This window comes from Nicotiana tabacum, chromosome 10, assembly GCF_000715075.1.
Source record: "Nicotiana tabacum cultivar K326 chromosome 10, ASM71507v2, whole genome shotgun sequence".
NCBI classification, from domain to species: Eukaryota; Viridiplantae; Streptophyta; class Magnoliopsida; order Solanales; family Solanaceae; genus Nicotiana; species Nicotiana tabacum.
Genome location: NC_134089.1, coordinates 172,336,818 through 172,360,070, shown reverse-complemented (window position 1 = coordinate 172,360,070; position 23,253 = coordinate 172,336,818). Strand labels below are relative to the sequence as shown.

The 23,253-nt window shown below is 40.9% G+C and overlaps 1 protein-coding gene across 1 annotated transcript; it reads right to left on the bottom strand.

Moving 5' to 3' along the window:
• Positions 1-19,232: 19,232 nt before the first annotated feature.
• LOC142165531 (uncharacterized) lies at positions 19,233-22,488 on the bottom strand. The gene is made up of 5 exons (XM_075224067.1): positions 22,263-22,488; positions 21,251-21,904; positions 20,784-20,872; positions 19,791-20,207; positions 19,233-19,622 (listed from the first exon to the last, which is right to left on the bottom strand). Exons 1-5 carry the CDS (start codon positions 22,486-22,488, stop codon positions 19,233-19,235), a joined length of 1,776 nt encoding a protein of 591 aa, XP_075080168.1.
• Positions 22,489-23,253: the final 765 nt, after the last annotated feature.

The following is a 23,253-nucleotide window of genomic DNA, read 5'->3' as shown; positions in this document are numbered from 1 at the left end:
ACCTCGTTGTCTTTTCTTGTTGATCATCATATTCACTCCTTCCGCGTCATTCACTTGTTTTGGCCCTTGAACTTGTTGCAACTGAGTATTGGCCAATTGATTCATGGTGGTAATCAACTCGTCTATAGCTTGGCCGTGGTTTGTAGCTCATTGTGCAGGTGAATAACATTGGGGTCACCTTGTGGCACATTAGCTCTACTTTGCCACGCCGAGGATGTATCTGCCATCTCATCAATTATTTCACACGCTTTGACATATGGCGTATTCATGAAGTTCCCCCAGGCGAGTTGGTTAACCACACATTGGTTTATTGTGTTGATGCCACAGTAGAATGTTTGTTGGATCATGGATTCGGTCATATCATTATTCAGACATTCTTTAACCATCGTCCAATACCTTTCCCAAATCTCATGCAGCGGTTCATTTGGCTCTTGCTTAAAATTAAAGATCTCATTTCTTATTGTTGCCATATGTCTCGGAGAAAAGAACTTTGCGATGAACTTCTCGGCTAACTCATCCCAAGTGGTGATGGAATGGTTGGGTAACCTTTCTAGCCAATCCAAAGCCATCCCCTTAGAGAAAATGGGAAAAGCCTTAACCGCAATGCGTCTTCGGAGACGTTACTTTGCTTGCTCCCCGAGCACATGTCAACAAAACCTTTGAGATGCTTGTAGGCATTCTGGTGTAGAGCTCCGATGAAGAAACCCCTTTGTTCCAAGAGTGTAATCATGACGTTGGTTATTTGAAAGTTGCCCGCCCTAATCCGGGGCGGGACTGTTGCACTTGCATAGCCTTCGTTGGGCAACACCCAGTGTGCTGCCCTTGGAGGAGGTGGGGGAGGGTTTGGAATATTATCATGAGGCGGTCGACCTCTCCTTTGTACTTGAGGTTCGGGTTGAATCTCATCCACGTGATCATCATCTACCTCCTCCCCCAATGGCAAATTTTTGAGGACTTCATTGTTAAGAGCCATTTGGTATCTAAAAGCAATTCCCACACAAATTAGAAAAACGAAAGGAAAGAAAAAACAGAACACACAAATACTCAGATATATAGCTAAAACCGTCTAACTCCCCGGCAACGGCGTCAAAAATTGATCGGGTCCAAGCCTACACTACTATTGAGTAGAGAGGGTGGTCGATGCAATTTTAACCCAACTAGGTCGGGATCGAATCCACAGGGAGTTAATAATTGGAGGCTCGTGGGATCAGTTCTTGCCTTTAGCGGAGTTTTCCTACAACAACAACTATCAGTCGAGCATCTAGATGGCTCCCTATAAGGCATTATATGGTAGGCGGTGTCGGTCGCCGGTTGGATGGTTTGAGCCAGGAGAGGCTCGGTTATTAGGTACGGATCTAGTACAGGATGTCTTGGACAAGGTTAAGATCATTCAGGATAGTCTTCGTACAGCTCAGTCCAGGAAAAAAAAGTTATGCCGATCATAAGGTTCGTGATGTGGCATTCATGGTCGGCGAGTGGGTGTTGCTTCGGGTGTCGCCTATGAAGGGCGTGATGAGATTTGGAAAGAAGGGCAAGCTAAGCCCTAGATTCATTAGTCCTTTTGAGATTCTTGATCGAGTGGGAGAGATGGCTTACACACTTGTGTTACCGCCAAGTTTATCAGCTGTACATCCAGTATTTTATGTGTCCGTGCTTCGGAAGTATTATGACGATCCATCCCACGTGTTAGACTTCAGCACTGTCCAGTTGGAGAAGGACTTGTCCTATGAGGAGGAGCCGATAGCTATTTTAGACCGACAGGTTTATCAGTTGAGATCAAAGAGTTTCCCTTCGGTTCATGTTCAGTGGAGAAGTCAGCCTATTGAGGCAGCGACCTGGGAGTCCGAGTCCGATATGCAGAGCCGATATCCCCATCTTTTTCCCAACTTAGGTACTTCTTTTCTATGTTTGTTCGAGGATGAACGATTGTTTTAGAGGTGGAGAATGTGATGACCCAATCATCACTTGTTTTAAAAGTCAATTCTGTGTTCTGAGGCCTTTAAAACCTCTTTTTGTCTCACCTCAAATTGCGCGTGCAGTCCGAGCATATATCCAGAAAGCTTTTATGTGAAAATTTGAGAAAAATACTAATTTAGCCTTTAAAATTGAATTTAAGTTGACTTCGGTCAATATTTTGGGTAAATGGATCCAGACCCGTGATTCGACGGTCCCAGAGGATCCGTAGAAAAATATGGGACTTGGGCCTATGCCCAGAATTTAATTCCGAGGTCCCTAGCCCGAGAAATGAATATTTGAAAGAAATTGTTTAACTGAAATTATAAGAGTTTTTGAAAATTTAAAGATGTTTGAATTTGATGGTATTGGGCCCATATTTTGGTTACAGAGTCCGGTACAAGTCTAATATGGTATTTAAGTTGTGCCTGTAAATTTGGTTAAAAACGGAATTCATATGACATGAATCAGACCCTCGGTTGTGAAATTTGAAACTTAGAGTTCTTGAGATTTTTCTTAGATTTTGATGCTAAATTCATTGTTAAAGATGTTATTTTGGCGATTTGATCACACAAGTAAGTCCGTATGATGTTTTTAGGGTTGTGTGCATATTTGGTTTGGAGCCCCGAGGGCTCGGGTGAGTTTCAGATAGGCCACAGGATGTTTTTACACTTAGAAAAGTTGCAGGTTTTGCTGTATCTGGTGTCTGATGCACCATGCTTCGCGATCGCGTAGTCACTCTCGCGATCGCGAAAGGGAAACAGGGTCGGGGAGGATTTTACCCTATGCGAACGCGAGATCCAGGTCATGAACGCGGAGCATTGGGGGGGGGGGTTTGCTCTATGCGAATGCGACCGATCAACCGCGAATGCGTAGCTTTAGGATGGGCTGGTCAGGGAACCTAGGGAGAACTATGCGAATGCGACCCCTTTATTGCGAATGCGAAGGCAGGGTTGGGCTAAGCCTTCGCGAACGCGATAGTGCTCACGCGAACGCGATAAACACTATTGCCCAGCACTTAAAACAGTAGCAAAAATCGGGAATTAGCCCACATTTTCATATTTTCAAAACTAGAGAGCATTGAGGCGATTTTCAAGAGGCAAGTTCTCCCCCAAAGTATTGGTATGTGATTCTAAACCTTTTTCTTTCGATTTCCCTTTACATTTCATCAATCTTCATCCGAAAATCTAGGGGCTTTATTGTAGAAATTGGGAATTTGGGTAGAGTTAGGGCTTTTTGAATAATTGGGATTTAGACCTCGTTTTGGGGTCAGATTTTGAAACTAATTGCATATTTTGGCTCGTGAGTGAATGGGTAATTGGATTTTGGTCCGAACCTACCCGGGGTCAATTTTTGACTTTTTGGGGGAAATTATAGAAAACCTATAATTAAGCATTGGGTATGAATTCTTTAGCATTTATTGATGTTGATAAGTTAATATTGACTAGATACAAGTAAGTTGCAGGCAAAATCTAAAGGGAAAGCGGTGATTGAGGCTTGAGTTGGCCGTGGAAGTTGAGGTAAGTGTTTGGTCTAACCTTAGTTTGAGGGAATATGAGTTGTGTTTTTATTTTCTATATGTTAATTGTTGAGTACGACATATAGGTGTGGTGACGAGTATCTATACATTGATGTCAAGCATGCCCGTGAGTCTTATACTATGATTGTTGTGACTCCGTTATGTATTATCCATGCTTAATATGATGATTATCAATGTTGAACAAGGCATATGGAAGTATTCTTGGTAATCGAACATTGTAGAGCATTGGCTAAATTTGAGATTTATGTTGTGAGGTGATTGTGGAAACGAGAAGAGATTTATGAGATTATTTCCCTTGCCGAGATGTTATTATTTATGATATTGTTTCCCTTGCCAGGATATTATTGTTATGCTATTGTTCCCTTGCCGGGATTCTATTGTGATTTTATGATTCCCTTGCCCGAATTGATTTGTGATTGTTGCTTGGGTAAGGAAGAGTGGAAAACACGAAGGGTGATGTCGTGCGTGATATTTGTGAGTGAGTGTTAATGCACGAAAGGTGATGTTGTGCCGATATTGTGATGTGAAAGCACGAAGGGTGATGCCGTGCCATTATATGAGTGATAATGCACGAAGGATAATATTGTGTCATGATTATGTGAGGTAAAAGCAGGAAAGGTGATGCCGTGCCGAATTTATTGATTCTTATGGTGAGAACGAAAGTAAAAGCACTAAGGGTAATGCTGTGCACTTGTTACTATTTTCCTTATTCTTGCTCATAATTGAATTATGGTGTTCTTTGTGCTTCTCAACTGAAATTCTATTAGTACTTGATATCTCCTGCAGCATGTTCCCTCTTTCTATCTTTAACTACTAGTTTCTGTTATTATTATTTTCTGTATTTGATTTAACTGCACGGGTTTACTTGGTAGTCTTGTCCTAGCCTCGTCACTACTTCGCTGAGGTTAGGATCGACACTTACAAGCACATGGGGTCGGTTGTGCTGATACTACACTCTGCACTGTGTACAGATCCCGTACTGCAGCTTTTGGACCATAGCGAGGTTACTGCCTTTAGTCCAACGGAGACCCGAGGTAGTCCTGCAGACGTCCGCAGGCCTTGACGTCCCCTTCTATTCTTTCCATTCTATTTTTATTTATTTCAGAGACAGACTTATGTTTTCTATTCAGACCACTGTTTGTAGTATTTGCAGATGGTCCGTGACATTGTGACACCAATTCTGAGTAGAGTTGTATTTTGGATTTTGTACTAGTATTTAGTTAAATTATCTGATTTCATCTTCCACATTTCTTTTATTATTATTGTTATTCCACTGTTAATCATATGTTAATTTGAATTATTAAAAGGTTAGGGAAAAAGGGGTAATAAAATCTGTAACACTCGACTTGCCTAGCTTTTACAAGTAGGTGCCATCACGCCTCCCGAGGATGGGAAATCCGGGTCGTGACAAGGTGGTGGTGCTGAATATGGGGTCCTGCCAGGCTGACCCCTCCCAAACTAACCTCTACCCCTAGTTGGGGAACCTCTAAACTCTCTAGAGAAACTATCCCTCTTGTATTGCTGCATCTGCTCTCTACCTCTCTGATGGTAGCCTTCAATCCTCCGAGCAATCTCCACTACCAACTGATAAGAAGTTCCCATCTCAACCTCCCAAGCCATATTGGGCCTAATACTGGAGTGCAACCCCGCAAAAAACCTCCACACTCTCTCTGCGTCAGTAGGAAGTATCATAAGTGCATGGCGGGACAACTTAGAAAACCTCTCCTACCCTGCTCAAGCTGCTCAAACTGATACCGCAACTCTTCCCTCTTGGAGGGTGGAATATACCTATCCAATAAAAGCTGTGTGAACTGGCCCCAAGTCATGGGAGGGGAACCCGCTGGTCTGCCAAGAAGATAAGACTGCCACCATCTACGGGCCTTGCCGTCCAACTGGAAAGTAGTGAAGTCCACCCCATGAGACTCCAATATCCTCATATTGTGCAGTCTGTCCCTGCACCTATCAATGAAATCGTGGGCGTCCTCATGATGCTCGCCTCTGAAGACAGGAAGGTGTAATCTAGTCCACCTGTCCAATAGATTCTGCGGCTCGCCGTTTGTAGCTAGTCTAGGCTCAAGCACAACCACTACAACTGGATGGGCCCCGTCTGCAGGTAGTGTATTCGGAGTTTGATATACTGCAGCTGCATGCCCAGGAGCTTGAGCAGTAGGGGTCTGTGCTCCCCCTCCTGCTTGGGATATGGTCGGGTCTGTTGGAAATAACCCAGCCTGGGCCATAGAATCCATAAACCGCAGTATACGACCCATGACCTCCTAAAAGCCTGGTGCTGTCATGAAATCTACCGGGGCAAGCTCTGCTACAGGCACCTCGCCTTGCTCCTCAATGATAGGATCCTCTATTGGGTCTGTTGGTGGTGCAACTGGGGCAACTCTAGGACATCCTCGTCCCCGACCTCGGGCTGGTGCCCTCTCCCAGCCTCTGCCTCGGCCTCTAGCAATGGGGGGAGCAGCTCCTTCCGGGTCCGGAACGTCGGCTGCACGCGTTCTCACCATCTGTGAGAGAATAAGAGAGAGAATTTAGTATACCATCAACTGCATGAAAGAAGATGAATAAATGTAGTTTCCTATCAGTTTCGTAGCCTCTCAAAGATAAGTACAGACGTCTTCGTACTAATCCACAAAACTCTATTAGGTCTGCCCTTAACTTGTGAGACCTATGTGAACCTAGTGCCCTGATACCATGTTGTCACGACCCAACTCCATGTCAGGCTGTGATGGCATCCAACACCGTTGCTAGACAAGCCAACAGTGAACAACTTAGGAATGCGCGCCGGATGGGTAACTAGATGCACCTGCCTTAGATCCTATACATTTAAATACAGAAGAGTAGTATAACTAAATAAACAATATGTACCAAGTAAGTATCCAGTCTAACCTCGAAGAAGTAGTGACGAGGGGTCGACTTAGACACTTACTATGGGCTAACAATAATATAATTAAAGTGTTATACTAAGCATGGATATCATGACTAATACTGAAAACTCAATAATAGGAGGTGATAAGTTCTTCTTTCACAAATAAAATTCCAATATCAGTCACATCATTTAACAACTTACATTTCAAGGCATTTAAGCAGTATAAATCACAGAGAGTTCCAAATAATTATCATGCACAAATTATGTCGAGGTCGTACGACCCGATCCAACATAATATTAAACTGTGTACTGCCAGAGGGTCGAACGACGCGAACCATAGATGCATCTATTTACTACCGAGGCGCTCGGTCCGATCCACAAATAGCAAATATTTTTAAGGAAACACAAATTTCTCATTTACAGTCAAGTATTCCAATAAATCCTTCAAATAAGTGAATTTAACCTTTTACGAATTCCTTTATCAAATCCTAATATGACTCAAGTAATTAAATTAGCAAGTAAGGGCACAAACATTTCAAATAAAGCATGATATAGGTCCTAAACTACCCAGACAATAGCATAATAGTAGCTACGTACGGACTCTCATCACCTCGTACGTACGTAGCCCCCACAATAGGTACACACATTTATTTAATTCACCTATGGGGTTAATTCCCTCTTACAAGGTTAGAAAGGAGACTTACCTCATCTCAAAGCCTATTTCCCAATTCAAGAATGCGCTCAAACCTCCAAATTTGACGCCAAACGACTCAAAGCTAGTCAAACATTGCATAAGCTAATCAATCTATGCTCAAAAGTTCATATCCCTACTATTAGAATGATTACCCAACACAAATTGTAAGATTCCTAAAATTCACCTCCGGGCCCGCATGCTTGGATTCCAGAAATTTTCAAAAAAAGTTGTTACCCATAACTTTAGGAACATAAATATATGATTTTTACTATATTCCATAAAAAATTTCGTGGTTAAATCTCATTTTCATAAAAAACCTAGGTTTTCCATCTAACCCATGAATTCCACAAATTTACATGTTAAAATCTACCCATAATCTATGTATTAAACTCACATTAGGTAGGGATTACTTTCCCCCAATAGCTAGGTTGAAATCTTCATTTTTGAAGCTCTAAAATTGTCACGACCCAAACTGAAGGGCCATGACTAGCACCCGACCACACTTGCCGAGCACCAACGTACATTTCATCTAACCTTCATTATTATCTTTTAAGGCTAAAGAGATCAATATAAATGGTAGACCTAGATCATGGAATACCAGCAATAAAATATGATGGCATGAATATACATAGCAGGGGATGACCAGACAATCAAGAAACTACATATAAGGTATGAGCTACCACGCTACTATGAAAGACTATACAACAAAAACTAGCCTACAAGGCATACCAAACTATACATGAGCCGACACCTGTCTATGAGCCTCTAAAAGAACATAAGTGTTGCAACATAGCCGGAACAGGGCCCCGACATACCCATAATGTCTATAACAAAAATTGCATACCAAGACCAAGGCAAGTCCGGAGAAGGGATCTCGCCAATCACCGCTGAACTGGACAGTCTACTGTGGTGGGGAAGCTGCACCTGCCTGTCTATCAGGACCTGCAGCACGACATGCAACGTCCACAAATAAAAGGACGTCAGTACGAATAAAGTACTGAGTATGTAAGGCAAGGAACCATAAATACGATCAGTAATGTAAGCAAGGATAAAGAATATACCACCTGTAACATCTTAGTACCTCTGAGGGCTACTTACATGAAATACATGATATATATGTATAAATACATAAACCTTTAAAGCATTCGCCTCTGTGGGCATCATCATCATCATATCGTACCCGGCCATAATAGGCTCGGTAGAATCGTACCCGGCCACGTGGAGCTCGGTAAAACCCAACTGATCAGTGGTTGCACAATAGGTGCCGTACCCGGCCAACTATAGCGTGGCTCGGTAGAGTAAAATAGATACATATATATAATGCATGCTCGACTCATGGAATCACATTCTAAACCTTTCGGAGTGACGTAAGGTCGGTATCCTCTGTACACGTTATTAGGACTAAGTCTTCACTATGAACCTTATAAGATTCAGGAAGTATGAACAACATTGATAACATAAGAATAAGAGAAGCAACATTAACATCAATCGTTCCATAAGAGGGAAAACAATGTAAGTACTGCTAGCTTCTAAGAGTAGAGTATCTTTGGAAGCTCGTTCATTACATTATGTACAATCGGAGTCGTGCAAAAGAAGGAAAGGGATAGCCTCACATACCTTGTATATACTTCCCCAATCTCAAGCTATGCAATTGTCAAAACTCCTTAGTCTACAATAAGAGAAACGATACTATCGTTATCATTTAAGCGTCATAACTATTATGTATCGACCACAACCTATTTTACGATGAAACGGACAACACCTCCCCTATATATATGACCTCACACCATTCAAAATAGTCACCAAACATCCCAAACAACATCAATAATAAACATATTGAGCCTCCCAATATAGTCCACACACAGCCTAATCACTCCATACATACGACGACCACCATAGTCGTGTCAAACAATATGGAAATATTACGAATAACTATCAGCCCATAACCCTACATATATATGGTGTTTCTCCACACCCTTCCTCCTCCAAAACTCCACAAAATAGTAGTAAAATACGCAGCCCAACAACAACGCAAAACAGTCCACAAAACAATAACACTACTACCAAACCTTTCGATATATATCTCACAAGTTCTAGCTTCAATGGCTTAGCCGCAACTTGGATAATCTTAAATACATATAGAGTAAGAGGTTCCTTACCTTTATACAGAAAGAACAACTCCAATTTGACCTTAAATTTCCAAGAAATATCCCTCCAATGCTGCCACAACAACAAAAAAATGAAACTAGCGATCAATTAGTGTTTTTCGGCACTAGAATCACTTTAGAAGGCTTGAAATCACCTAGGATTTATATTAAGAACATTAGGGAGTATTTACAGAACATATACCCTTTAAAACAACCTCCCACACGAGTTGGAACGACACAAAAATGAGCAACAACAAGAAGAACAAGAGACTTACTAGCGCCACGGAATTCCCGACACTTGATTTGTGTTGTTTGCCCTTTTTTGGGTCTTGAATCTTGAGAGAACCTTGAGAGGATGTTCCTAGGGTTCTAAGTTCTGAAAATAGTGAAAAGAAATGACTAAAAACGGGTTGTGGTCATCCTATATAAGTCCAAATATCTTAAACCGACTTAGTGGGCCCCATAGAGAGGTGCTTGGCGCAGTCTCGCGAAAACACGAATATCTCTCTACTCCGAGATCGTATCGATGAACGGTTTAATGCAGTTGGAAACTAGACTCATAGATCTTTAATTTGGTGGGTAGATCACCCCGTAATTCCTTGTAAATTATGAGAAAAGATTAGAAACATTTGACCTAATGTTTAAGTAAAATTATGAACCTAAGTTGCGACAACTTTTGTCGACTTTTGTTTCATAACTCGTTTGACTTCAAGACTTATGATATGGATATTATATGATTAAAATACCTTAATAAATGACCTCTTTAGTGTATTAAGCACCGCTAGATTACCTGAAAATACGAGTTACAACATCCTTGATTCGTTTAACTTCTAATATTGGTTAATCACCCTTGTACACTCTTGTATCACTTAAGACCAATAGGATTGACTTCTTATCATCTCAAAGATAATTCCTTCTTGGATTTATGTTAACTAATATATGACATGAACTAACACATGTGGATATGGGTTGTAACACCCTCCCCCCCTTAGGAACATTCGTCCTCGAATGTAAGGGTTTAGGGGGAGTTTAAATCACCGTGGATTCCAATGGAAATTTCCGATCAATTTTCCCCTATAAAATGGTCACTAGCAAAACTTGCAAGTAATTAAGCCCAACATATGGTTTCACAAGTCTACACAAAGCATTATGCGTATTTACATTATCTACATATCATCATTTTGTATTAAGGAGGAGTATTCTCAAATTATTGCTTACCTCATAGAGCCGTTTCTTCTTCCAATGTATCCTGTCTTCCACCAGCATCCTTGTTATCTTCATTCTGGAATAAGTAAGGGTATTTAGACTTCATCTCCTCTTCTGCTTCCCATGTCATTTCTTCCATATTTTTGTTCCTCCACAATACTTTGACGGAAGCTACATCTTTTGTTCTCAGCTTGCGGACTTGCCGATCTAATATCGCCACTGGCACTTCTTCATATGATAGGTCCTCTGTAACTTGTACATCTTTGATAAGGACGACTCGAGAAGGGTCTCCAATACATTTTCTCAACATAGATACATGGAATACCGGGTGGACAAATTCCAATTCGGATGGCAATTCTAACTCATAAGCAACCTGTCCAATCCGTCGAAGAATTTTATACGGCCCGATATACCTTGGACTCAGCTTACCTTTCTTCCCAAAACGCATAATACCCTTCATTGGTGAGATCCTCAGGAAAACCCAATCACCAACCTCAAACTCTAGATCACGACGTCGGACATCAGAATAAGATTTTTGCCTGCTTTGTGCCGTCCTCAATCGCTCCTGTATCACTTTCACCTTCTCAATAGCTTGGTGAATCAAATCTGGCCCATATAATTCTGTTTCACCGACTTCGAACCATCCAACTGGTGATCTACATCTCCTCCCGTATAGTGCCTCGTATGGGGCCATTTTAATACTGGAATGGTAGCTATTGTTATAGGCGAATTCTATGAGTGGAAGATGATCATCCTAATTCCCCTTAAAATCTAGAACACATGCTCGTAGCATATCTTCCAGTGTCTGAATGGTACGTTTAGCCTGTCCGTCAGTCTGCGGATGAAATGCAGTGCTGAGATTTACCTGTGTGCCTAAACCCTTCTGGAAAGACCTCCAAAAGTTAGCCGTAAATTGAGCTCCTCGATCTGATATAATAGATATGGGCACACCATGAAGCCTAACAATCTCCTTGATATACAACTTTGCATAATCTTCAGCCGTGTAAGTTGTCTTCACTGGCAGAAAATGGGCACATTTTGTAAGTCGATCAATTATCACCCAGATGGAGTCAAACTTATGATAAGAGCGAGGTAATCCAATAATGAAGTCCATATTAATCACCTCCCACTTCCAGGTCGGAATCTCTATATTTTGAAGCAATCCACCGGGTTTCTAATGTTCTATCTTTACTTGTTGACAATTGGGACACTGGGCTACAAATTCTGCAATAGACTTCTTCATATTATCCCACCAATATTGCTCCTTGACATCATGATACATCTTTGTCGAGCCGGGATGGATGGAATATCGGGATTGATGAATCTCATTCATAATCTTCTCTCGCAACCCTGCCACATTAGGCACACACAATCGGCTCTGGTATCTCAGTGCCCCATCTTTTCCGATCCTAAAAGCCATACTTTTACACTGTTGAATGCTTTCTCTTAATCGTACTAAGATAGGATCTTCATATTGTCGTGCTTTTACCTCGGCTACCAAAGATGATTCTGATGTATTCTGTACAGTAACACCTCCGTCATCAGAGTCTAACAATCTGATTCTCATATTGGCTAGCTGATGAAGCTCTTTAATCAACCCCCATCTACCTACCTCAATATGTACTAAGCTTCCCATTGATTTACGGCTGAGAGCATCTGCCACAACATTGGCTTTACCGGGATGATATAATATCTCGACGTCGTAGTCTTTCAATAATTCAAGCCACCTACGCTGCCTCAAATTCAACTCTTTCTGCTTGAAGATGTATTGTAAACTCTTGTGATCTGTGTAGATGTCAACATGGACACCGTATAAGTAGTGCCGCCATATCTTCAAAGCATATATTACTGCAGCTAATTCCAAATCATGGGTTGGATAATTCTTTTCATGCTTCTTCAATTGTCTTGATGCATAAGCAATCACATTCCCACGCTGCATCAATACGCACCCCAAACCTATACCTGAGGCATCACAATATACCACATAACCTTCTATTTCTTCAGGAAGAGTGAGCACTGGTGCAGATGTCAATCGATTCTTCAGCTCCTGAAAACTACGTTCACAAGTGTCAGACCACTGGAATTTGGTAGCTTTTTGTGTTAACTTAGTCAATGGTGATGATATAGAGGAAAATCCTTCTACAAACCGCCTATAATATCCTGCTAGCCCTAGGAAGCTACGGATTTCTGATGGTGTTGTAGGTCTCGGCCAATTCTTTACTGCATCGATCTTCTGAGTGTCGACACTAATACCCTCATCAGATATCACATGGCCAAGGAATGCTACTGAGTTCAGCCAGAATTCACATTTGGAGGGCTTAGCATATAACTTACGATCCTGAAACGTCTGTAATACTATCCGCAAGTGGCCCGCATGTTCCACCTCCGAACGAGAATATACTAGAATGTCATCAATGAATACAATCACGAACACATCAAGATAGGGCCTGAATATAGTATTCATGAGATCCATAAAAGCTGCTGGGGCATTTGTTAGCCCGAACGACATCACCAAGAACTCAAAGTGCCTATATCTTGTCCGGAAGGCCGTCTTTGGAATATCCTTCTCCCTAACCCTCACCTGATGATACCCTGAACGTAAATCAATCTTAGAGAAATACTTGGCACCCTGGAGTTGGTCAAACAGGTCATCAATTCTTGGAAGTGGATACTTGTTCTTTATAGTAGACTTATTCAACTGTCGATAGTCGATACACATCCGTAACGACCCGTCTTTCTTCCGCACGAATAGGACTGGTGCACCCCAAGGTGAAGTGCTAGGCCTAATAAAGCCCTTATCTAGCAAGTCCTTCAACTGCACCTTCAACTCTCGCAACTCTGCCGGGGCCATTCTGTATGGAGGAATAGAGATTGGTTGAGTGTCAGGCAACACATCAATGCTAAACTCAATCTCCCTTTCAAGAGGAAGGCCTGGAAGTTCATCTGGGAAAACATCTGGGAATTCGTTAACCACAGGGATTGATTGTAAAGTAGGCGGTTTCGCCTCCGCATCCCTAACGTGAACGAGATGATAAATGTAACCTTTTGAGATCATTTTCCTTGCCTTAAGATAGGAAATAAACCTACCTTTCGGTGTAGCAATGTTCCCTTTCCATTCAATGATGGGTTCACCCGGAAATTGGAACCTAACCATCTTCGTACGACAGTCAACATTTGCATAGCATGAGGCCAACCAGTCCATTCCCATTATCACATCAAAATCAACCATTTCTAACTCAAATAAATTTGCCGAGGTTTGACGACTACAAATCATCACAGTGCAACCTCTATATACCCTTCTAGCAATCACAGAATCTCCTATCGGAGTAGATACCGTGAGGGGTTTACTTATCAATTCAGGTTCAATGCCAAACTTATTAGCCACAAAGGGTGTAACATATGATAATGTAGATCCCGGATCAATCAGCGCATATACATCATAAGAAAACACAAATATAATACCTGTAACAACATCTGGAGACGACTCGAGATCCTGTCGACCTACTAGAGCATAGGTTCGATTTTGAGCACCACTCGAACTCGGCACTGCACCTCTACCCCTACCACAACCTGTCGACTGCTGAAAACCCCGTGCTGGAGGTCGAACTGATGAGGAAGAACCAGACACAGATCCAGTCGGCTGAGCCATACCATCACCTCCTCTATTAGGACAATCCCGCATCATATGGCCAGGATGCCCACACGAATAGCATGCATCAGAACCTCGACGATACAGTCCAAAGTGGGCCTTGCCGCACTGATCACAATATGGTGTTGGGGGTCTCATCTGACTAGTATCCCTGTGATGTTGCGAGCCAGATACCCGCTAACTCTGACCTGGACCAGAATAGGATCGATCATATCGAGGCCTCTGAAACTGTGGAGGAGCACTAGCTACAGGTGGCGCCGAACTCCTCGAAAACTGTGGCCTGATGCGACCTCTGAAGTCATCAGAATACCCTGCAAATCTCGCCCTCTTATGCTGGCCTCTATCCTGCTCCCTAACTGCCCTCTGCTGGCGCTTACGATCCTCTAGGGTCTGGGCATAAGCTTGAATACGAGAAATATCCATGCCCTCCACCAAGGAGGCTGTCGTACACTCATTTATTAGATGTGGTCCCAACCCATTCACGAACATATGCACCCTATCACTCATCTCGGCCACCATATGGGGAGCATACCTTGCCAAAGAATCAAACTGCATACTGTACTCTCGCACACTCATATTACCTTGTCTAAGGTTCAAGAACTTATCAGCTCTAGCTCGTCGTATCTCAACTGGCAAGTAGTGACGAAGAAAGGCCTCAGAAAATTCCTTCCACACAGCTGGAGGAGGGTTCGGACCCCTGGATCTCTCCCAACTATCATACCAGAGAACCGCTAAATCCCGTAGCCGATAAGAAGCCAACTCTACTATCTCTGTATCACTAACATGCATAACACGAAGTGTACAATGAACCTGGTCAATAAACGTCTGTGGGTCCTCCTTGGGGTCTGATCCGGTAAACACTGGAGGGTCTAAATTAATAAAATCACGAACTCTTGTACTAACTGGTTTCTCAGCAGCACCTGTATTCTGCCTCTGAGCCTGAGCAGCTACCAAGCTAGTCAATAACTGCAAAGCACTCCGCATATCCTGGTCTGGAGTGTCAGACGAAGGAACTGGAGGCGCTGGGTGCCTTCTAATATCCTCTGGAGGAGATGGAGTAGATGAGGTATGAGAGGGCATCTCACTTTGAGCCTCACTTTGTCCTGCTCTGACTTGGGGCACCTGACTGGTACCCTCTCCCGCTGCTGTATCAAGCCGCCTACTAATCGTTTGCTTCCTAGTCGAAGGCATCACTGAAAAAAACAAGGTGAATATTAGAGACAAACACTTACGACTCAACTCTACGCACGATCTAGATTCAGGAAGAAGGTAACAACCCTAGATGTCATGTAGCCTCCCGATTATAAATGTGGCGCGCTACACATCCATAATCAAGACTCTACTAGACACGGCTCATAGACAACCCCTAGGACAGACTTGCTCTGATACCAAGTTTGTCACGACCCAAACTGAAGGGCCATGACTAGCACCCGACCACACTTGCCGAGCACCAACGTACATTTCATCTAACCTTCATTATTATCTTTTAAGGCTAAAGAGATCAATATAAATGGTAGACCTAGATCATGGAATACCAGCAATAAAATATGATGGCATGAATATACATAGCAGGGGATGACCAGACAATCAAGAAACTACATATAAGGTATGAGCTACCACGCTACTATGAAAGACTATACAACAAAAACTAGCCTACAAGGCATACCAAACTATACATGAGCCGACACCTGTCTATGAGCCTCTAAAAGAACATAAGTGTTGCAACATAGCCGGAACAGGGCCCCGACATACCCATAATGTCTATAACAAAAATTGCATACCAAGACCAAGGCAAGTCCGGAGAAGGGATCTCGCCAATCACCGCTGAACTGGACAGTCTACTGTGGTGGGGGAGCTGCACCTGTCTGTCTATCAGGACCTGCAACACGACATGCAGCGTCCACAAATAAAAGGACGTCAGTACGAATAAAGTACTGAGTATGTAAGGCAAGGAACCATAAATACGATCAGTAATGTAAGCAAAGATAAAGAATATACCACCTGTAACATCTTAGTACCTCTGAGGGCTACTTACATGAAATGCATGATATATATGTATAAATACATAAACCTTTAAAGCATTCGCCTCTGTGGGCATCATCATCATCATATCGTACCCGGCCATAATAGGCTCGGTAGAATCGTACCCGGCCACGTGGAGCTCGGTAAAACCCAACTGATCAGTGGTTGCACAATAGGTGCCGTACCCGGCCAACTATAGCGTGGCTCGGTAGAGTAAAATAGATACATATATATAATGCATGCTCGACTCATGGAATCACATTCTAAACCTTTCAGAGTGACGTAAGGTCGGTATCCTCTGTACACGTTATTAGGACTAAGTCTTCACTATGAACCTTATAAGATTCAGGAAGTATGAACAACATTGATAACATAAGAATAAGAGAAGCAACATTAACATCAATCGTTCCATAAGAGGGAAAACAATGTAAGTACTGCTAGCTTCTAAGAGTAGAGTATCTTTGGAAGCTCGTTCATTACATTATGTACAATCGGAGTCGTGCAAAAGAAGGAAAGGGATAGCCTCACATACCTTGTATATACTTCCCCAATCTCAAGCTATGCAATTGTCAAAACTCCTTAGTCTACAATAAGAGAAACGATACTATCGTTATCATTTAAGCGTCATAACTATTATGTATCGACCACAACCTATTTTACGATGAAACGGACAACACCTCCCCTATATATATGACCTCACACCATTCAAAATAGTCACCAAACATCCCAAACAACATCAATAATAAACATATTGAGCCTCCCAATATAGTCCACACACAGCCTAATCACTCCATACATACGACGACCACCATAGTCGTGTCAAACAATATGGAAATATTACGAATAACTATCAGCCCATAACCCTACATATATATGGTGTTTCTCCACACCCTTCCTCCTCCAAAACTCCACAAAATAGTAGTAAAATACGCAGCCCAACAACAACGCAAAACAGTCCACAAAACAATAACACTACTACCAAACCTTTCGATATATATCTCACAAGTTCTAGCTTCAATGGCTTAGCCGCAACTTGGATAATCTTAAATACATATAGAGTAAGAGGTTCCTTACCTTTATACAGAAAGAACAACTCCAATTTGACCTTAAATTTCCAAGAAATATCCCTCCAATGCTGCCACAACAACAAAAAAATGAAACTAGCGATCAATTGGTGTTTTTCGGCACTAGAATCACTTTAGAAGGCTTGAAATCACCTAGGATTTATATTAAGAACATTAGGGAGTATTTACAGAACATATACCCTTTAAAACAACCTCCCACACGAGTTGGAACGACACAAAAATGAGCAACAACAAGAAGAACAAGAGACTTACTAGCGCCACGGAATTCCCGACACTTGATTTGTGTTGTTTGCCCTTTTTTGGGTCTTGAATCTTGAGAGAACCTTGAGAAGATGTTCCTAGGGTTCTAAGTTCTGAAAATAGTGAAAAGAAATGACTAAAAACGGGTTGTGGTCATCCTATATAAGTCCAAATATCTTAAACCGACTTAGTGGGCCCCATAGAGAGGTGCTTGGCGCAGTCTCGCGAAAACACGAATATCTCTCTACTCCGAGATCGTATCGATGAACGGTTTAATGCAGTTGGAAACTAGACTCATAGATCTTTAATTTGGTGGGTAGATCACCCCGTAATTCCTTGTAAATTATGAGAAAAGATTAGAAACATTTGACCTAATGTTTAAGTAAAATTATGAACCTAAGTTGCGACAACTTTTGTCGACTTTTGTTTCATAACTCGTTTGACTTCAAGACTTATGATACGGATATTATATGATTAAAATACCTTAATAAATGACCTCTTGAGTGTATTAAGCACCGCTAGATTACCTGAAAATACGAGTTACAACATCCTTGATTCGTTTAACTTCTAATATTGGTTAATCACCCTTATACACTCTTGTATCACTTAAGACCAATAGGATTGACTTCTTATCATCTCAAAGATAATTCCTTCTTGGATTTATGTTAACTAATATATGGCATGAACTAACACATGTGGATATGGGTTGTAACAAAAATCGCCCAAGTGTGTGAAAAATGGGAGACAAATGCCTAAGTCCCGTATTTAAATCAAGCTTCTGCCGAGCTGTGACGCCCTTCTTCGCGAACGCGGAAAAAGTCTCGTATTCGCGAAGGCCTACGCTGACTGAGCATCGCAAAAGAGACAACCCTTTCACGAATGTGAAGAGCAAAGTTTACTGGCCATCCCTGGCCCCATTTCCCCTACACGAACGCGAGTGGGGTTCATGAACGCGAAGGCCTCGACTCTCATGGCTTCGAGAACATGTGAGCCTGATCGCGAACGTGAAGGGAAATTTTCCCACTACCCCAAATCCTTCTTCGCGAACGCGATTTCCCTCTCGCGAATGCGAAGAAGGAAACCAGAACTGGAAAATCTGGTTTCTCAGATTTAGCTCCGGGCGGTCCGAAACACACTCGAGCCTTTCGGGACCCCGACCAACTACAACAACAAGTCTGTAATCATAATACAGACCTACTCGAACTCTCGAAACACGTAAAACAACAACAAATCCAAGAATCACACCCCAAAACCTAATTTGATCAAACTTTGAACTTCAAGTTTCTAAATCGCTCTGAACGCGTCGAATCATACTTAGACTACTCAGATTGACACCAAAATTTGCGTGCAAGTCTTAAATGACATTACAAAACTATTTCCAGTCTCAGAATTCCATTCGTAACTCGATATCACCAAAACCTACTCCAAACTAAATTTAAAGAACTTCAAAAACCTTCAAAGAATCAACTTTCACTATTAGGCGCTGAAACGCTCCCGGGTCACCCAAAACCCGATCCGAACATACGCCCAAGTCCGAAATCATCATAAAAATCTATTGGAACCGTTAAATCCCGATTTTGAGGTCGTTTACTCAAAATATTGACCGAAGTTAAACTTGGCCTTTTAAGCCAACCTTAAGAAACCAAGTGTTCCGATTTCAACCAAAACTCTTCCAAATCCCGAACCAACCATCCCCACAACTCATAAATCTGTAAAAGCAAGTACATGAAGTCTCATATAGAGGAATGGGGTTCCAGAAAGTAAAATGACCGGTCGTGTAGTTACATATATGTTCATCGAAGAATTCCTCTTTGATATCTTCTATCTTAGTAGGAGGATTTCCAAACGAGATAAATGATCAGCTACCTGATTCTCATAACCTTTTCGATCTATTATTTTAAGATCAAAATCTTGCAAAAGGAGTACCCATCTTAGCAATCTGGGTCTAGCATCTTTCTTTTCTAAGAGGTACTTTAAAGCTGCATGATCAGTATAAATTGTAACTTTTGTTCCTATCAAATAGGAACGAAATTTGTCAAATGCAAATACTACTGCTAGTAGTTCCTTCTCAGTTGTAGAATAATTATTTTGAGCTTCATTAAGTGTTCTACTGGCGTAGTAGATAGGTCTGAAGATCTGGTCTCTCTTTTGTCCCAATATTACTCCTACTGCTGTATCACTTGCATCACACAATATTTCAAAGGGCTGGCTCTAGTCAGGAGAAACAACAATTGGAGCATTACTCAATTGTTTCTTGAGAATCTCAAATGATTTTCTGCAATTATCTAATAATTCAAACTTCACATATTTCATCAGTAGGTTAGTTAGAGATTTTGAAATGTTAGAAAAATCTTTTATGAACCTTCTATAAAAACCTACATGCCCTAAGAAACATCTAATGCCTTTAACAATGGTAGGAGCGGGTAATCCTACTATAAGATTAATTTTAGTCTTATCAACTTCTATCCCTTTAGTAGAAATTTTAGGTCCTAAAACAAGTTCCTCTATTACCATGAAGTGACATTTTACCCAATTAAGAACCAAATTTGTCTCTTCACATCTTTTAAGCTCCAAAGTTAAATGATAGAGACAATCTTCAAATGTCTTACCAAAAAGTGTAAAATCATCTATGAAGATTTCAAGAAACTTTTCATTCATGTCTGAGAAAATTGCTGACATGCACTGTTGAAATGTAGCAGGAGCGTTACATAGTACAAATGGCATTCTTCGGTAAGCATACGTACCTTGAGGGCATGTGAATGTGGTTTTGTCTTGATCTTCTGGAGCAATTGGTATCTGATTATACACAGAATATCCGTCAAGAAAATAGTAAAAACCATGGCTTGCAACTCTTTCAAGCATTTGATCAATAAAAGGCAAAGGAAAATGATCTTTTCTTATGGCATCATTAAGTCGTATGTAATCAATACAGACTCTCCATCCTGTGACTGTTCTAGTAGGTATGAGTTAGTTATCTTTATTTTTTATTATTTTCATACCTCCTTTCTTTGGTACTACCTACACTGGACTTACCCAAGAACTATCAGATATCAGATAAATGATACCGGTCGGGTCGTTACAACTTCTTTCTTGACGACTTCTTGCATTGCTGGGTTCAGTCTCCTTTGGGGTTGGACTATTGGCTTGTAATTATCCTCCCTAAAGATCCTATGCGTGCAAATAGCTGGACTGTTTTCTTTGATGTCAGCTATAGTCCACCCTAAGGCTCTTTTAAAACTCCAAAACTCCAATTAGTTTTATTTCCTGTTTTGCAGTTAAAGAAGATGAAATAATTACTGGAAATAATTCTGGTTCAAGAAACATATATTTCAAATGAGAAGGAAGATTTCTGAGTTCAATTTTTTATTGAACTTCTTTGGGTGAAACTTTCTCATTTTCTGAACCCTTTTCCAGCATTTCAGCTTCTTCTCTGATTGTGGTGTCATCATCACTTATGGTACCTGACTTTGCCAAAAATCTTTCCTATGAATCAGTAATCAACTAATCATCTCTATATTCATCTGCAAGGTCATTCAACAAATTAATATTGAAACAAGATGATGATAACTCATCCCTAGGAAATTTCATTATTTTCTGCATGTCAAAAATTACTCTTTCCTCATCAACTCGCAAAATTAATTGTCCTTGATGGACATCAATTATTGCTCTTCCTATCACAAGAAATAGTCTGCCTAAAATCAATGGTACCTCAGTATTTTTTTTCCATTTCAAATACTATAAAATCTACTAGGAATATAAATTTATCAACTCTAACAAGGACATTTTCTAGTATTCCTTTCGGTTTTTTAGTACTTTGATCACCTAATTGCAGAGACAACCAGTCTCCTTCATTTCACCAAGTTCTAATTTCCTGAAAATTGAAAAGGGCATTAGATTTATTGAAGCACCCAAATCACACAATGCTTTTTCAAAATGAGTACCTCCCAAAGTACAAGGAATTGTAAAACTGCCTGGATCACCAAGTTTCTGTGGAAGCTTATTTTGAAGTATAACACTACATTTTTCTGTAAGCTTAACTACTGAAACTTCTTCCAATTTTCTTTTACTTGACAAAATTTCTTTAAGAAATTTAGCATATGCCGGCATTTGCTTCAAAGCATCTGTAAAAGGTATGTTAATGTAGAGCTGTTTAAAATTTTCTAGAAACTTTGAGAACTGTTTGTCAAGCTTTTCTCTTTTTAGCTTTTGGGGAAAGGGGAGGGGTACAGAGTAAGGATTTGACATCAATTCATTTTCTTGTACCTTTTTTCCTTTATCTTTTTGTTCTTTTAGAAGTTCAGAATCCCTTTTATTCCTACCTTCATTTACCTGTTCGACTTCTTGTGGCTTTCCTTGTCTATCTGCATATGGATCATCAAGAGTTTTACCTAATCGCAGAGAGATGGATTTGAGGTGCTCCTTTGGATTTTTATCTGTGTTACTTGGTAGTGCACTTTTATTTGTCCATACATGAGGGTTGCTAATTGGCTCATCTGGATTTCCAAATTCTTGATTGCTGAATTTTGACTTTCAACTTTCTCATATGTAGCCTTAATGAATTTGTTCATCATATCTTCAAGGTTTTGTTGATGAGCTCTTTGGGGCTGTTGCTGATATTGTTAAAAATATTGTTGCCCTCTATTTGATTTTGAAAATCAGGTGGTCCCTACAACTGCTGCTTTTGATTGAAATTGTTTTGAGGATTTTCAGCACCATTTGGGTTACTCCATTGGAATCCCGAATGTTTTTGTGCTATAGGACTACTGAATGGATAACTGGTTTTATAACTAATTGCATTTACTTGTTCTTCATTTTGCGTTGAATCTTGACACTAATGATTGGGATGATTACCTCCACAAATGTCACAATTCTTATGTTGAGATGATGATTGAGTATTTACTTTAAAGGCCTCAACTTTTTGTGTCAGAGTTGCAATTTGTTGCGTTAATGAATTCCAAGCTTCAACCTGATTGACTCTTGCTGCTTTCTTAACAATCATTCTGTTAGAGGGCCATTGAACAACATTTTCTAAAATTTCATTGAGTAATTGCATGGCTTCTACAGTGGTTTTGCTCATTATGGATGTCACGACCCTGGTTCACCCTCCGTGAACTATCGTGACAGCACCTAGTCTCTACGACTAGGTAAGCCTAAATTGCGGAAGAAAAACCAAAATTTGCGGAAGTAAAACAATTTAAAATCGGAATAAAGTAATAATAGTGTTTAAATGTGTCACTCGGCATACATCATGTTTAACTCTAAATACCAATATATAAATCCAAGACCCGAAAACCCATAAATCACAATCTAGGATCAATACTATATAGCTCTAACTCCGGAATGTCTAATAAGAACAGAAAAATACAGAAGGGCTAAATATTAAAAGTAGGAATAGAAAGGGACTTCTCGGTCTGCGGACGCAGCAGATGTACCTCGAAGTCTCTAGAGCAGTCGCTCCTCAAGGATGAGAGTCCTGAGTAGCGATACCTGGATCTGCACATGAAAAACATGCGCAAAAGGGGCATGAGTACACCACAACGTTACTCAGTAAGTGCCAAGCCTAACCTCGGTTGGGTAGTGACGAGGAAGGTCAGGGCCCTACTGAGATTAAATAAATAATAAGATGACATGATATGATAAGTAGTACAATTGAGAATCTACAATAAGAATCTATACATGATGATAAAAGTACAATAACGGAAACATAGATAAAGGCAAACTACAAGGAAATACCATTCATAGCAAGGATAATAACCGGGGGATCTCTTGGTATCCCGAGGATCTCTTGGTATCCTCTCTATATACAAGGGATCTCTTGGTATCCCGAGGATCTCTTGGTATC

Coding starts and splice junctions, on each gene's coding strand:
- LOC142165531 (XM_075224067.1), bottom strand. CDS start 22,488: ATGAGCAAAACCACTGTAGAAGCCATGCAATTACTCAATGAAATTTTA. Junction 21,905..22,262: donor GAATTGTGACATTTGTGGAG/GTAATCATCCCA, acceptor TTGGAAATCCAG/ATGAGCCAATTAGCAACCCT. Junction 20,873..21,250: donor TGGTGAAATGAAGGAGACTG/GTTGTCTCTGCA, acceptor TGGCAAAGTCAG/GTACCATAAGTGATGATGAC.